Consider the following 15,295-nt stretch of genomic DNA (forward strand, 5'->3'; position numbering starts at 1 on the left):
AATTTTTCTGCTGTGAAGCCTTCGATTGGTGAAGTAACTGCTCAAATGAAATTGCAGCAGGAAACAGGTTATTGTTGTGTACTTGTCTTATTGTCTTATATTGTCTTGACAAATTTCAGAAGCCTCTACTCGGATGAATGAGTGAGGGTAGAGCACTTCAATAAATCAGACATTAACTGTAGAATAAGAGGTCATTCTGGAAATAGAAAAAAAATATGGCTGTCTCCCCCAGGTCCTTACATCATTTTCTTTCCGCTCCATTTCTTCAAGGTTCAGAGGAACAGGGATTCCTCACGCCTCCCCTACTCAAGTTCGCCCGCAGCCTCTCTATGCCTGACACCTCAGAGGACATCCCTCCACCTCCAGCCAGTTCACCCCCTTCTCCACCTGCCTACAACTCAACCCCTGGTCCTACAGGCAAAGGCTACGGCACCACAAGACCCAGCTTCCTTCAGAACTCACCCAATGCAGTGACGACCATTAGCCGAAACACTGATGTCGGTACGTTGAGGCGTGGCTACTTTCGCCAGAGCTCCGAGCAGTTTGAAAGTCCACGTACTCGGGGTCGCACACCAGTGCCTGAGAACCCTTACTCTGAGGTGGGTAATAAGAATCTGTATGTGCCAGCAAAACCAGCTCGAAGGAAGGGCATGCTAGTAAAGCAGTCCAATGTTGAGGACAGTCCAGAGAAAAAGTGTCACATGCCAGCAAGCCCCTCAGGCCCAGTTTCCATGCCTACTACACCTGTAGAACGAACATGCTCATCCATCCCCATACCGACAATCATTGTCAAGGAGCCTTCCACCAGCAGCAGTGGCAAGAGCAGCCAGGGTAGCAGTATGGAGATTGAGCCCACCACCCCTGAACACCCATCTCTTACGCCCACTGTTAGTGGAAGTGGAGGGCTGCGTCCTGAAGACACACTTCACTCTTTAAGCAACCCTTTTGCTGCTGCTATTGCTGGCGCAGTACGAGACCGAGAGAAAAGACTAGAGGCAAGAAAGAGCTCAATTGCCTTCCAGTCGATAGACATTGGGGATGATGAATTCAGTAGTCCAGCACCAACCCCTCGCCTGCGCCAGTCAAAGTCCATCGATGAAGGCATGTTCAGTAGCGACGAGCGACTTCGAAGGATATTGGCCCCTCCCACAGAAAGACTTGGTCGCCCTGTCGGGGGTGGTAGTGGAAACATGACAGATTTTAATACTCCTGAGCCCACAGTTGTGCGGGAGCCTCTTAACACCAGAACAGGCCAGTGTCCGAACTTGGATAGCCCTGTTAGTCTCCCAGCCACTCCTAAGAGCCACTACAGGGCCAATGGAACCTACCTCCACCCTGTAACTGGCAAGCCCTTGGATCCAAATTCTCCTTTAGCCCTTGCTCTGGCAGCTCGTGACCGGGCCATGAAGGAGCAACAGAACAATCCTCAGAATCAGCCACCAAATCCTCCTCAGGTTCAGCAAACCCCAAAACACGAAGCACAGTCCCTTCCAGTTCAATCAAGCCACAAACCAGACCTCAACCAACCTCTTTTTATTGACACCAAACTACGCTCTGGGATTGAGACGAGTTTTGCTGCAATTTCCTCAGCAACCATGGGGCGACCAGGCCGAGGCGGCCTGCGGAGGCAGATGACAGAACAGAAGTATGAGTCTGATGGCGCAAGGGAGGAGCGGAAGCATCAAGCTGTTGAGGAGAGAAAAAGTGCACCAGCAGATGTGACGGACACATCACAACTCAAATCAGCTGGGTTATTAATGGTCCACACCAGCACAGAAGCAAGCAACAAGGCTAACAGCCCAGAGGTGGAAGGGCAGGACAGCAACAGGCCATCTGAGCTGAAGGACCCCAACCAACCTGATCCTCACAATCCTTCAACATTTTCCTCAAATCCCCAGCCACCTTCATCACGGAGGAGCGTTCCATTAGGTGAATCCATGGATGAACCAGTAAAGCTGCCATTCCGCATCCCTCCACCCCCTCTGGCCTCTGTTGATATCGATGAGGAATTTGAATTTACTGAGCCCCTTCCTCCTCCACTGGAGTTTGCCAACAGTATTGACATTCCCGATGACCAGGCCAGTGCCATTGCAGAGTTGCTTAAGCAGCAGAGACGGAATGGAGGACCTTTATTACCTCCTTATCTTGCACACGCCCCGCCACCTGTAACTGATAAACGTATGGCAAACAGCATGCCCCCCTCATATCCTCCTCCTCCACCTGACCCAGAGTCAGGGGTGGGTGACTCGGGCATTGAAGAGGTAGACAGTCGCAGTAGCGGGGATCCTCAGCACATGGAGACCACCAGCACAGTTTCCAGCATCTCCACCCTATCGTCAGAGGGAGGCTTTTGTGACAGCGCTCTGGAGAGCCTCTATGCCACCGCCGATGGACATGCCTTCCTGGTGGATCGGCCCCCGGTGCCACCCAAACCCAAGGGCAAGTCCGTCATCAACAGAACATCACTTTACCATGATGCTCTCATTGAAGAGCCCCCAGAATCCTATGGTTCACCACCTCAGGCGCCTCCACCGTCATCTGCTGAACCTCCTAGGACTCCTACTCAAAGGACATCCAAGCTGTGGGGCGATCAGCCCCCTGAGCTGTGCAGCCCCCCATCGACACCGGACAACAAGAACACCATTATTACTGAACTGAGCTCTATTCTGCAGCAAATGAATCGCGACAGGCCATCCAAGCCAGGAGAGAGCCTTGATTCCCCTACTGGGACCAGAGGAGGCTTTGGCACAAGGTAGGTGATAAGCCACTCCTTATTTCCGAACTCTCTTTTTCTTTAACTTCTTTTTTTCGGAATGAATGTGTCATGTTTTTTTTGAAGCAGTATCCTCAAGCAAACATAATGAGTACATCTATTGTATCAAGCAGTACTTGACTAGTCAGTGGTTTTGTATTTAAGTGAGGAAATATTCTCTTTTAGACATAATGTGGCCAAACAGCTTGATTTTTCTTTTTGAGGAAAGTGCCTGTTTTTTAAGGGACTATGGGGATGTTTGCAATGGAAGATTTTACTGTGACAGGTCGCAGATACAGAATGTTGTGCCTCTTCATTTTACAGCAGATGTACCAAGCCTGAAGTTTATTGCATAATCAGCACACGTCATTGTGCTTACTTGGCACAAACTGTAGCATTAGGTCATATTAAGTGCACTGGACTCAATTCAAGGGTTTTAACCATGTTCAGTATTCTTTTTTACAAACCATGTCAGCTTTACAGATGCACATTGCAGTGGATTAACATCTTAAATGAGTGCAAATATCTGGCTTTATGCGTTTTATTCTTTGGTTAGGATGTTGTTACAGCTCACCTGGTTTGTTCAGAGTGTATATTTTATATCTTTAGTGAGAACTTTTAGCAAATATAGAAAACATCGCTAGTGTTGGGCAATGACAAAGGACAAAAAGTGTACATGTGCTGTTTTAGCAGTTATAATACACATACCTATGGTTTTAAGATTATGTGTCAAACATGAAACTAATATTGTGGGTGTTAAAATGTGTAAGTGGTCACACTGGCCCAGTGCTGGTGCTGGTAATGTTAGATAACAGCTGTGATTCACTGAACTATTACAGAGATGAAAATCTTATTTGATAATAATTAATCATGATAAACTCTGCCTTGTGATAAGGAAAGTGGAGCAAAGGGGCTTTATGGGCTTTTGTGGCAAATGCTTTAAAACCTGATTTGGATGTTGATTTCCTCTGTAACAGTCATAGCATTTAGGTCAGGTATACGTACAGTACAGTGTATTGTTAGTGAATACAGGTTTTGACGTACTGCAATTCTGTGAAGAACTGAACAAGAATTGTTTTTCAAAATATTTTTATTGAAGTGTATTTAGTTACTGAAAATATGAACTGAAGTTGGTTTCCAATCGACTATGCAAATTATCATGGAGCGCAACCATGTCCCACATAGTGCTGTAGCCCAGTTCAAGCTAAAATGGTTGGTACAGCAGACCAAAGCCACAGGTGATCCAAGGCAGATTATTAATGTGGATTTTACAGAGCAACATTTTTGGTCGTCCAGAGCCTCTTTAGAAGGGTTTTTGTCCCATTGTCAGAACTCCCATCGAGACAAACACTTAAAGCCATGACCTCACATATATCAGTGGTTATGTGAAAAACTTGTTCTTTTCAACAGATGTAAAAATTATTTAGAAAAAAGCCATTTCTTTTTTTATTAGCAGCCTCTTTTTATATAGCCTGCGTTTCCTGGAGTAAACTGAATGTTTACTTGGATGGACGCACAAAGAGCCGGTTACTTGCAGGCTATAAATAAGGTCAACACAACCGTTTACAGTTTGACAGCTCGCGATGTGTTTGTGATGGTTCACTGGGTAGAGTAAGATTGATTTCCTGTTTAGCCCTATTTTTTGATCGTTCCAAAGGTGCGGGACTCGCATTTGCCGAAAAAACGGTACAACACTTTGATGGACTCTCCTCCTCCTGAATCAGCTCAGCTCATGTTTCTTTAAACTCACCAGTTCCCCAGTATGAGTTGGAAATAAAAAGCACAATGAATAATTCAATTCACAGCTCTCATACATGTTAAATGAATGGTCCCGTCGCTCATCAGAGGTGTCGACAGTGGAGGAAAAATGTTGATTCTTCTGACGGCTCCTGCCTTCAGTGTTGGATCAATGTTGGAGTAACGCAGTGATGTCCATTTGTGGTAATTACAGTGAGGTGTCCGCCACATGCTTACGCCCGGCTCTGTGTACTCGCCTTCACACTTACACACTATCTTATCTACTATATTAAAGTCATGTCTGTTGAACTTTTACACCTTGTACTCATCTCATTTTCAGCTCATGCCTCCATCCTCATCTCCATTTCCTCAGTCTCCTTCACCTCCTCTTTCTTCATGCTCCTCTGTGTCTCCCGTCTTTACAGGTATGTTCCTTTTGCTGCTATGAGATTATGCTTAGGCCGCAGTCCCAGTGTTGTTTTAGGTCACTGTCATGTTGTTAACCAGTGAGGACATATTTAAAAAATGCAGGAAGGCAACATACGTTTATGGTTGTGGATGAATTATTCTACAATAACCTTTCGGTTTAATCTCAATCGAGTAATCTGAGAGAGAACCAGACCTCTGCACCTTCTCTCTGATGTGTCTTGGTGGAAATCTGGCTCGTGGCCGGATGTTTTGACAAATCACATGGAGAGTTCAGAGATAGAGAGGGCTTTCCTTATTGGCTGTTTAACGAAGCAGCTGCACATACAGTAGAAATTCTAGCGTTGATTCTGCCTATGCTGAAAAGCAACCTGAAAAAGAGATGCAGCGATTGCCAACTGTGTCACAAAACTGCGCAACAAGTATTTTGCCCCAGAAAGGACGAAATAAATCAAAATATGACTCATTTAAAATGCTGCTGCTTCTTCTTATTCACATATGTAGGGGAAAGTGATATGTATATTCAGCTGTTATTTCAAAAAAAAATGTCCACACTGCAGACAACTGTAGCCCTCACTTACGCTTTCATCACATGATGAGTTTGGTGCACATTGTTCTTCACAGCTTTGTGAAGCATCCATATAAAGGGTTTATATGTTGTGGGGCTTTTTGTGGTTGTGGCTTTTTTACAATTTTGCAAGTTTATTTAACACCTGAGCTGATTAGACTCACCTCTCCCTCTTTAAGAAGATGCAGTCGGTGCCTGTGCATATCTATTTTTTTATGTAAAGTCACTGAAACGCTTCATCAAATTCAAGTAATAAACTGTCTTCCTCCCCGTCTACACATGAGCCCTGGTGCTCTTTAACATGAATGGATCCATCTGTTTTCTTTATTCACCACTAACGTGGCTCGTGTTTGCTGCTGTCATTGTTGTGGCTCAGTGCTGGTGGCACCTGTGCGTCAGTTCAGTGGTGAAGCTGAGATTTCTTGCTCTTACTGTAACTTAACTTTGAACTGTTAAATGATGTTGTAAGTCTTAAGAAACATGGCACATTCTTTGACTTTTTTCCCTCTCTCCCTGTGCTGCTTATGTGCGATCAGAACAGCTGTATTTGGAATGATAATTACAGTTTTTCGTTCCGTTCTGTCACTTTATATTTTTTATACAAAGGCGCGGTGACCATGTAACAGGGAAAAAAACAGTGCTGCTTATAACTGCATCACATTTGTGTTATAGAAGTCCTGTGACAGCTCTCCTTAAGTCATGTAAATCGATGTTTAAGGTCTTCTGAGCATTTTGTTTCAGCTGACGGAACTGCTGTCAGATGATCATGGATCTGCTATCAGATGGTCATGGACCTGTTATCAGATGTTCATAGATCTGCTATCAGATGGTCATGGATCTGCTGTCAGATGATCATGGACCTGTTATCAGATGTTCATGGACCTGTTATCAGATGTTCATAGATCTGCTATCAGATGGTCATGGATCTGCTGTCAGATGATCATAGATCTGCTATCAGATGGTCATGGACCTGTTATCAGATGTTCATAGATCTGCTATCAGATGGTCATGGATCTGCTGTCAGATGATCATGGACCTGTTATCAGATGTTCATGGACCTGTTATCAGATGTTCATAGATCTGCTATCAGATGGTCATGGATCTGCTGTCAGATGATCATAGATCTGCTATCAGATGGTCATGGACCTGTTATCAGATGTTCATAGATCTGCTATCAGATGTTCATAGATCTGCTATCAGATGTTCATAGATCTGCTATCAGATGTTCATAGATCTGCTATTAGATGGTCATGGACCTGCTATCAGATGGTCATGGACCTGTTATCAGATGATCATGGACCTGCTATCAGATGGTCATGGACCTGTTATCAGATGGTCATGGACCTGTTATCAGATGGTCATGGACCTGCTATCAGATGTTCATAGATCTGCTATCAGATGTTCATAGATCTGCTATTAGATGGTCATGGATGTGCTGTCAGATGATCATAGATCTGCTGTCATATGGTCATGGATCTGCTATCAGATGATCATGGATCTGTTGTCAGATGGTCATGGATCTGCTGTCAGATGGTCATGGATCTGCTATCGGATGATCATAGATCTGCTGTCAGATGGAGCAGACGACCCAGTCTTTTGATGTTTTGTTTCGTCGTTTCTGCGTCAAAAGGCAGATCTCATCTCTGGTAAAGACAGTTAAAAGAAAAAATTCCCAGTCTTAATTTATTTAAAAATGTTTTTGTTTCTTCAGTGTTTTGATTACTGTTGTCCACACATGAAGTTTTTCCCCAAGCATTTGGAATTTTTTTCTCTTGACCGTCCCCCTCCTGACCAAACCAGTCTGGGCCATGTGATTTCAGTTAGAAAGCCCTGGTCTAGGAGAAACCTTTCCAGTATTCAAAGAGCCAGAAATCCACAAAGAGGCGTTCCTCGCTGCTCAAGAGAGATGTGATTTGTTGCTGAACATATAAAATTGAGCTGAATTGAATTAGTGCGAAGCTGAACATCGTGTTTGCTTGTAATCTGGTCTCCTCCATTGTTCCTCTGAAACGTGTGTGTGTGTGTGTGTGTGTATAGGGGTGTGTGTGTGTGTGTGTGTTTCACATGTCAGAGAGAGATTATGGTGGGGGAGTTAGGGTTAGATCGCCCTGTCGATGAAGGCCTGTGGCGGGTAAAGGTGGCACCCCCACTGTGACCATCAGAGAAAGACGGACACACACACACACACGTTATTACTGTATGTTCGAATCAGCACCATCAGATTTTCTTCTTTGGCCATTTGAGTTTTATTTTCTGTCTTTGTTCTTTCATTCTATTTTAGCCTCCCAGATTAAACGTGCGTTGGTTGTGCCCATGGACGAAAGGGTTGCCTAGCAACCAGCTGATGAGAGCAGTCTCTAGGCCTGCAGTGATGTCAATCTGAGTCAGGGGAGGGGTGTTTGTGTGTGTGCGTGTGCGTGTGCGTGTGCGTGCGCTGGTGTGTGTGTGTGCGTACGTACGTGTGTTTTCATGTGTGCGTGCACGTGTGAGATGAATTGAGGATGGCAGATCTAACCCTCAGCAGAGTTCAACATCATCTCCAGCAGATCACGTGCTGCGCTGCTTTAGTAGGCCATGATTATGTAACCCAGCAGAGCAGAGTCAGTGTGTGTGTGTGTGTGTGTGCGTGCGTGTGCGCTTCTATAAATAAAGCCAGCGTGTGCATGCATGCCAACAAGTGCGACCCTGCATGTGTGAGCTGGTGTGTGCTCGAAAGAGAAGCAGTGAGTGTTGCGATGTGTGGGCGTGGTGAGGTCTCCCACTACTGATATCAATAGCGCTGCATCACTTTTCTCTCTCGCTCAGCTGATGCAGAACAAGCCTCGTTCCTGCGCTGAGCTGAAGGCCAGAGAGACACGTGCCAGAGTTACTTATGTGTGTGTGTGCTTGTACTTCTATTTTTGTATGGACCAGTTTGACTATGGGAGGATGGTGAAAGTAAGGACAGGGATGATGGTTCCTCACTGTCTCACAGAGCTTCAAAGGGCTGTTTAAGGATCAGTCAGCGGTGGAGTGAGGGTTGTGCAAGGGCTTGATATTTAGTTATGGTATGGTAATAATGAGATAGAATATATTCAGGTTGAAATGATTTCAGGATGTGATACGTTTTTTACTTTAGTGACTATGTCAGGCTTAGTCTGAAGTCGACTACAGTTGGTTCAGAACGCTGCTGCTCGGCTTTTTTGACGCATACGAAAAGAAAACAAAGCACATTACTCCAATTTTAGCAGCACTTCACTGGCTCCTGCTTCGTGTCCGGAAGGATAAAATTATTTTATTTGTTTTTAAATGTCTTCATGGTCTTGCCTTACAGTATCATGCTGTCTCAGGTGGGCAGATCAGTCACTGTTCGTCGTCCCTAAGACTAAGAGGAAGCTTAGAGGTGACTTTCTCCAAAAAACTGTGGAATGAGTTGCCTTTGCACATCAGACAGGCCGAGTCACTTCCTGTTTTTAAGTCCTCGCTTGAAACTATTTTTTTTTTTTTGTCTTTCACTGTGTTTCACTGTGTTTCACTGTCTTTTATTTTTTTTTGTTTTTAGTTTTTATTTGTCATGTCTGTGTACAGCACGTTGACCAACTGTGAACCAGGTAAAGTCCCATTGAGGTCGAGAGCTCTCTTACAGAGGTGACCTGGTAAAGAGGTCAGTAACATAGGTCGTAATAAACAGAAGTTCAACAGACAGATTACAAGAAATACATTTTAAATACCCAATAATGTAATGTAGGAATACCAAACAGTTTGTGCAATTTTCAAAGTGCAGTGATTGCGATCACATTAACAATGAAAAGCACAGGCACTGTTCAGTGGATTCTCGTTGTCTAACGTTTAAGATGGATATTTTTAGTGCAGTTTTGTAAAGTATTCCAAGCAGAGGGGGCAGCAAAACTGAATTCTTGTTTCATTCCAAACTCTGGGAAAACAATGGAGTGTTAAATGCCACAAGAATGAAATGCTATTGGTTCTTTGTGGCAGAGAGCATAAATAAGACGGAACCAAGCCAAGAAGAGCCTTTTAAATCAGTGTCATCCAGTGAGTGATACCTTTGTATACTCAAAGAAGGCCACTGAGCGTCGGCATACACATCACAATGATGAGTGAGGTGACTACAACCTGTAGTAAACTTTAATGCACAGTGATAAACAGTATTGAGACTTGAAGACGTGTGGTTGAGGCATTCACGTACAGAACATCATCATAATCAATGGTCCACAATACCAATAATATCAGGAGGTGACGTAGTAGTGACGCCAGTCGAAATGAAACTGGCAGTTGACCGTTTACTTTAGAGCGCCTTCATTTGTTCAGTTGTTGATATTTATCGATAATCGTATTGCACGTGGAAGGACGACGATATATCACCAAGTCTGATGCTTTGTGATTGGCATGAGAGAACGTGGAAGCGTGTCCTCTTTACGACACGAGACTCTTGTTCGCTGGGAAGAAAAGATAATAAGGTCAGAGCAGCTAAACCAGGCGCTGTTCTAATTAGTCCTAACAGGCAATTTCACAGTTTTCACATCAGTTTAAGTCCTGTAACAGGAACATCTTCCTTTCTTTCGTGCAGTCATCTCAGTTTAAGCTGTCATTGCTTAAAAATATCAAATGAATGTTTGGTAGAGACAGATGGTCGGGACTCATTGCTTCATGAGTACGCTCTGTTTTTCCATCTGGTCTTTTCTTTTATCCTGTGTGTGTTTCATGTGTGTGTTTTGTGTTGTCTTTACATGCTGCTTATCACACGTCTCATGTCCCCCTTTGTCTCCATCTCATCCCATTCCACACGACGTCCCGCGGAAAAGCCGGTGCTGACTGAGAAAGAAACTGTAAGTTTGTTGCACTGCCTGGCCGAGCTGTAGACAATGGCCCAGTTCCATTTTAACAGAACGACCCCCTTAGTCCCCTTCACTTCCCTTCAGGCTGTTCCATATGTCAGCAGAAGGAGAGAGCGCTATCTAGGCTGCACGTAGCACATCGCTGCTAGTGGGGAAAGTCATTGCGGGCGCGAGGAGGTCAGACGTGGCCTGGATTCTGCCCTCGCTGTAGTTCTCCCATCAGTCCAGTCCAGTTTAAACAGAATCTGTGTCGTGTTTCTCGACAGGGAACAAACTCCTCGAGGGAAGTTGAAGGAAGGTGTGATCATACTGCATGGATTGCTGTTTGTGTGTTTGTGTTGTAGTGCTTGGGGGTTTCTGTGTGTTACCGATCACCTTCCCCTGCCTCCATCTGGAGCATCAAGTAATGCGAGGGTGACGTCTCTCCCTCTCTCTATCTCTCACACACACACACACACATACATCTGATTGTCGTGGTGTGACCTGTTTCCAGCGACGCTTAATGACTGACTCATTTCAGTTGTAAAAAATTTTATGACGACAACATTAACATGAGCCTTGTCAGATCGGCGACAGCGGCGTCCCACACAGGCGTTGTTGACTCGTGCAGGAGTAAAGAGGATCCAGCTGTTCTCTGTTGCTGTTGTTGTTTTCAGATAAAAGGACAATCTGTACATTTGGTTACACACACACACACACACACACACACACACACAACCCCCAGATGTAATAAAATCCTTTAGTTTATACTCAAACATTACTGAAAATTGATTTGACAGTGTGTAACTTTTCTGTCATGCCTAGCTGTTGGCCGACTCGTCAATAACAGAAGGCAGGAATCACTCAGCGTGTGTGCGGTGTTGAGTAACATGACCCCTCACCCCTCAGGTTGGTGGAGTCAGTCAGCCGTGTTTTCGATGGTACGAAGTCCGAAGGAGGTGACATTTTCGAGCTGCAACCACAATTAGGAGAGCAAATTACCAGACACCTCTCGTGTGGGCTTGATTACTACTTGGATACACCTGATGGCACACACACGTTATCAAAATGAACTTAATGCTATATCCACGTGCAAACACTTTGTTTGTGCGGGAGAGACGCGTGTGGACGCGCAACTAGGCTACTTGTTGTTGTCTTTTTTGTTATTTTTTATTTTCTTTTCTTTTTATTTTTTAAATATATGGTTATCAGCACATAATGTGAAGCTAATCCACTAACTCAGTACTCATCATGGATATCGCAAGTTCTTATAAACAACGACAATAGAAAGGATGGAGGATGGACGCAGTAAAGCTAGAGGAGTAGGTAGACAACTCGTGTCCTTGTTAAACCGCCATACATTAACGGCACGCTAGAACAAATCTAAAGGTAACTTAGCCTTGATATGGCTGTGTAACGTTGATAGGCGTGCGTACCATAGCATTAATTCCTGCAGGCGCCCCTGAGCCTAATTGCACCTGTGTGGGGGGACCACGGGGCGCTGTGTGTGACTTATGCGCTGATAAAGCGGTGGGTGATCGATTTGCCTGGCATCGATTGATTCAGTTTCAGCACCACCGTGGTGAAAAGGCAGTTAAGAACGTGTCTGGGAAACACCCGTATCTCAGCGCTCCTTCTTACCCATTCCTTCTTAAGAGCCTTCTTAAGTCCTTAAGAAAGATCGAATCTGGGAAACGCGGCCATTGTCAGTTAGTTGATAGTTTAACCCATGAAGAATCTATTAATCAACTATCAACAGCAGTTAATTATATGGTTGGACTCTCACACTGTCCCATGCCTAGTTCACATGGTTCACAACCCCTGGCCCCCAGAATAATGTTTTTAGACATATTCTGTGTCTGGTGTTGGTTGACTTGCACTAGTTTGAATAAAAAAAAGTTGTAGAATCTCCTGAGAATCATTCATAATAAAAAAAAAATAATAATCAAAAGGATGATGGCATACTTTATATTTGTGTGCTTTTATTTCAAATCTGACAAATGTTTTGTTACAATTTTGGGAAAAATAATGTTTTTGTATTATTTAAAATGTATTTCGATTTTTATTTTTAATTGACTATATTCCACACCACAGGGGTCACAGAATCAAAAATAAACAAACATGATGCTACAGAGACAGATGATTAACATGAGTTCTCTTCCATCAGCTGCTGCACCTTTGTCCCCAACATTCTGTAAAGCAAGTCATGCCACCTACTGTCTGTTGTACGTTACTACACCCTTCAATTTGGTGGAGGAATTATACTCTTGGTAAACACCCTCTGGCCTGTTTAGCAGTGCAACATTAGTATACAGTTATTCAGCATACATTACACAGAAGAATGCTTATAGAAGGAAATGATGTTGACCCAATGTAATGACAAAACTCCAGGACATCTTGGCTATTTAAAAAAAAAAAGAAATACACAATTGACGCGTTTCTTTTAGATACAAACTCCAGAAAATGGTCAGAGAATTGGATTCAGACTTTTACAGACTTTGCTGATCATGTGAAGACTGGAGCCACAGCAGCAGAATGTCTGGTACGTCCAGACAAGGGGGTTCAGCCTGGGTCAAGATGCAATCACCCACTGTGAATTATCCTGAGCTTTTCCTGCTGTGTTTCCCACATGGTCTCACTCGGACATTACCTAGAGATGTTACCGGGCAGGAGAAGGTCTGGAAAATGTTTAGAGTGACTTTGGACTCTCACTTACAGTTCATGTTGTAGGTGTTGTAAAAAAAACAATTTTAAGCCTAAGAGAAATGCAGCAAATACCCAATATGTGCATCACCACCAACAACATCAATAATAATAATTAAAAAAAAACTAATTTAGCAAGTTTGTAACCCATAAAAATAATGTAAAATATAATTTTTATTTACAATAGACGCAACGAGGCAACATTATGAATACTCACTTGATACTCACCCTGACTCACCTCCTGTCTCCTCTCTCCTCCCCTCAGGCCTCCCCCAGAAGACTCAGGAATGCGTAACCACGCTGCCGCTGCAGCCGCCCTCACCTCCACGCCGCCCAGCAGCCTCCCGTCCCAGCCGCACCCCTGCAGCCCCCCGGACTCCGCCTCCTCCCTCACCCCGTGCTCCTCACTGCCGCCCTCCGTGTCGCCCACCCTCACAGACGTCTTCGGCCTGCCCACTCCACCCATGGGCAGCGGCGGCGGCTACAGCCTCAGCTCCTCGTGCGGCGGCAGCGGCAGCTCGCGCTCCCCGTCGCCGCTCACGCTGATGCAGGCCGTGGCGTGCTCGGGCAAACCCTTCGCCTCCAAACCCATGGAGCTGTGGAGCAAACACGACGTGGCGGACTGGCTGGAGAGCCTCAACCTGGGAGAGCACCGGGACGCTTTCCTGGACAATGAGATCGAGGGCGCTCATCTGCCCTCGCTGCAGAAGGAGGACCTGATAGACCTGGGCGTGACGAGGGTGGGTCACCGCATGAACATCGAGCGGGCCCTCAAGCTGCTTCAGGACAGATAAGCCCCGAGGAGACGGGGTGGTGACGTACGGAGTCAGGGCCGAGGAGACGGAGGTTTCCCTTCACTTTAACCGATCTCTTCATCAACGTATTCTCAAGTCCTGGATCTGGGTAGAAGTTTTGTCCAAGTTGATGCTGCCTCTTGCCGTTTTTTTGTCCTCTCTCATCCTACGTTGTCACCCTCATCTCAGTGCTCCGATCTCGTCCGTCCTCTTCTTCCCTCCCTGCGACCTGAGCATCGGGGGATTATGGGATGCCTGGAGAAACTGAAAGGGGGGAGCTACGTCATGTCGTGGAGAGAGCGAAAGCAGAGCGCTTGTCCAGAAGGCGACGAAACACTCTGGAGTAGTTTGTCCTCAAACACTCGTCTGGAAATTTATTTCACACACAGACTTGTGCTCTCACCCGACTGCTTTGGAATACTAAAGACTTTTTCCATATGCCCCAGTGTGGGTGCATGAAAAACCAGCTGAGCTGGTCGTTGCTCCTTTTCTATCTTTGCTAGAATTTGTTCAGAGAATAATATTTCTTCACTAGAGTCCTGCCGGAGTTATATTTCTGGTTGCATCTAAAGTCGTAGAGGCAAAAAAATGGAGATAGACTCTTTTTTTTCCTTTTTTTTTTTGCTTTTCACTTGTTTGTGTCAAAGTAAAAGGAAAAAACATTAGCTGACATGTTTACACCATGCACACACACACACACACACACACATACACACACTCTTTATGCACAGGGCCACACACACTAAGACAACACACTGTCACTACCAGGTGAGGCTCACTGATGCAGCCGGTCTACACTCACCGTGTGTCCACTGAGGAAAACTGAGGACGTGAGGGACAAGATGGACAGACAAAAATAATCTTGAAACCTTGAAATGGTCTGAGTTCATAGAGCATCCTCATCCTCTCTTGGCTTGTGTGTGTGTGCGTGTGTGTGTGTGTGTGTGTGTGTGTGCCCAGACATGGTTTGCGTGTGTTGAGGTCAATTGAGGTTAATTTCCCATGGATTTGCTATAAAGGCCACAGTGAAGGGAAACTAGAGGTGTTCTATCCTTTTGTACTTGATTCTTCCTCTTCATCATCAGTAGATCAACACCAGTAAACATGGCCCCATCATTATAACGCTGAGGTCTGAGTCGCCGTAGGTGTATGAGACGGAAGTCAAGGTATTTTTGAGATAGCAACGTCATTCTGTGTTTAAAGTAAAAAAAAGAAATAGAAAAGAAAAAGCAACATTTTGGCAATTTCACTCAATCGCACTCTGGTGAGAAGATCAACACCATATTCAGAACCATCTGTAGTAAGAGAATGTGATTTGAAAATGTAAAAGTCAGAAAGAGTTTACTGTGTTTTATTCCAAAGCTAGTGTATTGTTACTTAAAGTATATTCAAGTGAGGGAAAGTTTACGTTTAATTCAGGTTGAAACAACTGCAAAACTATTAAAAGCAGCAGCGGACACTGGAATTTCAAAATAATCAGTCTGCTTTAAACCTGCTGTAT

General features: G+C 44.7%; 1 protein-coding gene across 1 annotated transcript in view; it reads left to right on the forward strand.

Moving 5' to 3' along the window:
- LOC310936599 (SH3 and multiple ankyrin repeat domains protein 2-like) overlaps window positions 1-13,794 on the forward strand; it is a gene marked incomplete at its 3' end in the record, with an annotated part of 136,329 nt that extends 122,535 nt beyond the window's left edge. Inside the window, exons 22-23 of the mRNA XM_083900677.1 lie at window positions 271-2,752; window positions 13,266-13,794. Of these exons, the coding sequence (XP_083756803.1) occupies window positions 271-2,752; window positions 13,266-13,794 (3,011 nt within the window). The remainder of the gene's footprint in view (window positions 1-270; window positions 2,753-13,265) is intronic.
- Between the last annotated feature and the right edge of the window lie 1,501 nt (window positions 13,795-15,295).

The sequence above is a fragment of the Microchirus variegatus genome, assembly GCF_963457635.1.
Source record: "Microchirus variegatus genome assembly, chromosome: 14".
Taxonomy (NCBI): Eukaryota; Metazoa; Chordata; class Actinopteri; order Pleuronectiformes; family Soleidae; genus Microchirus; species Microchirus variegatus.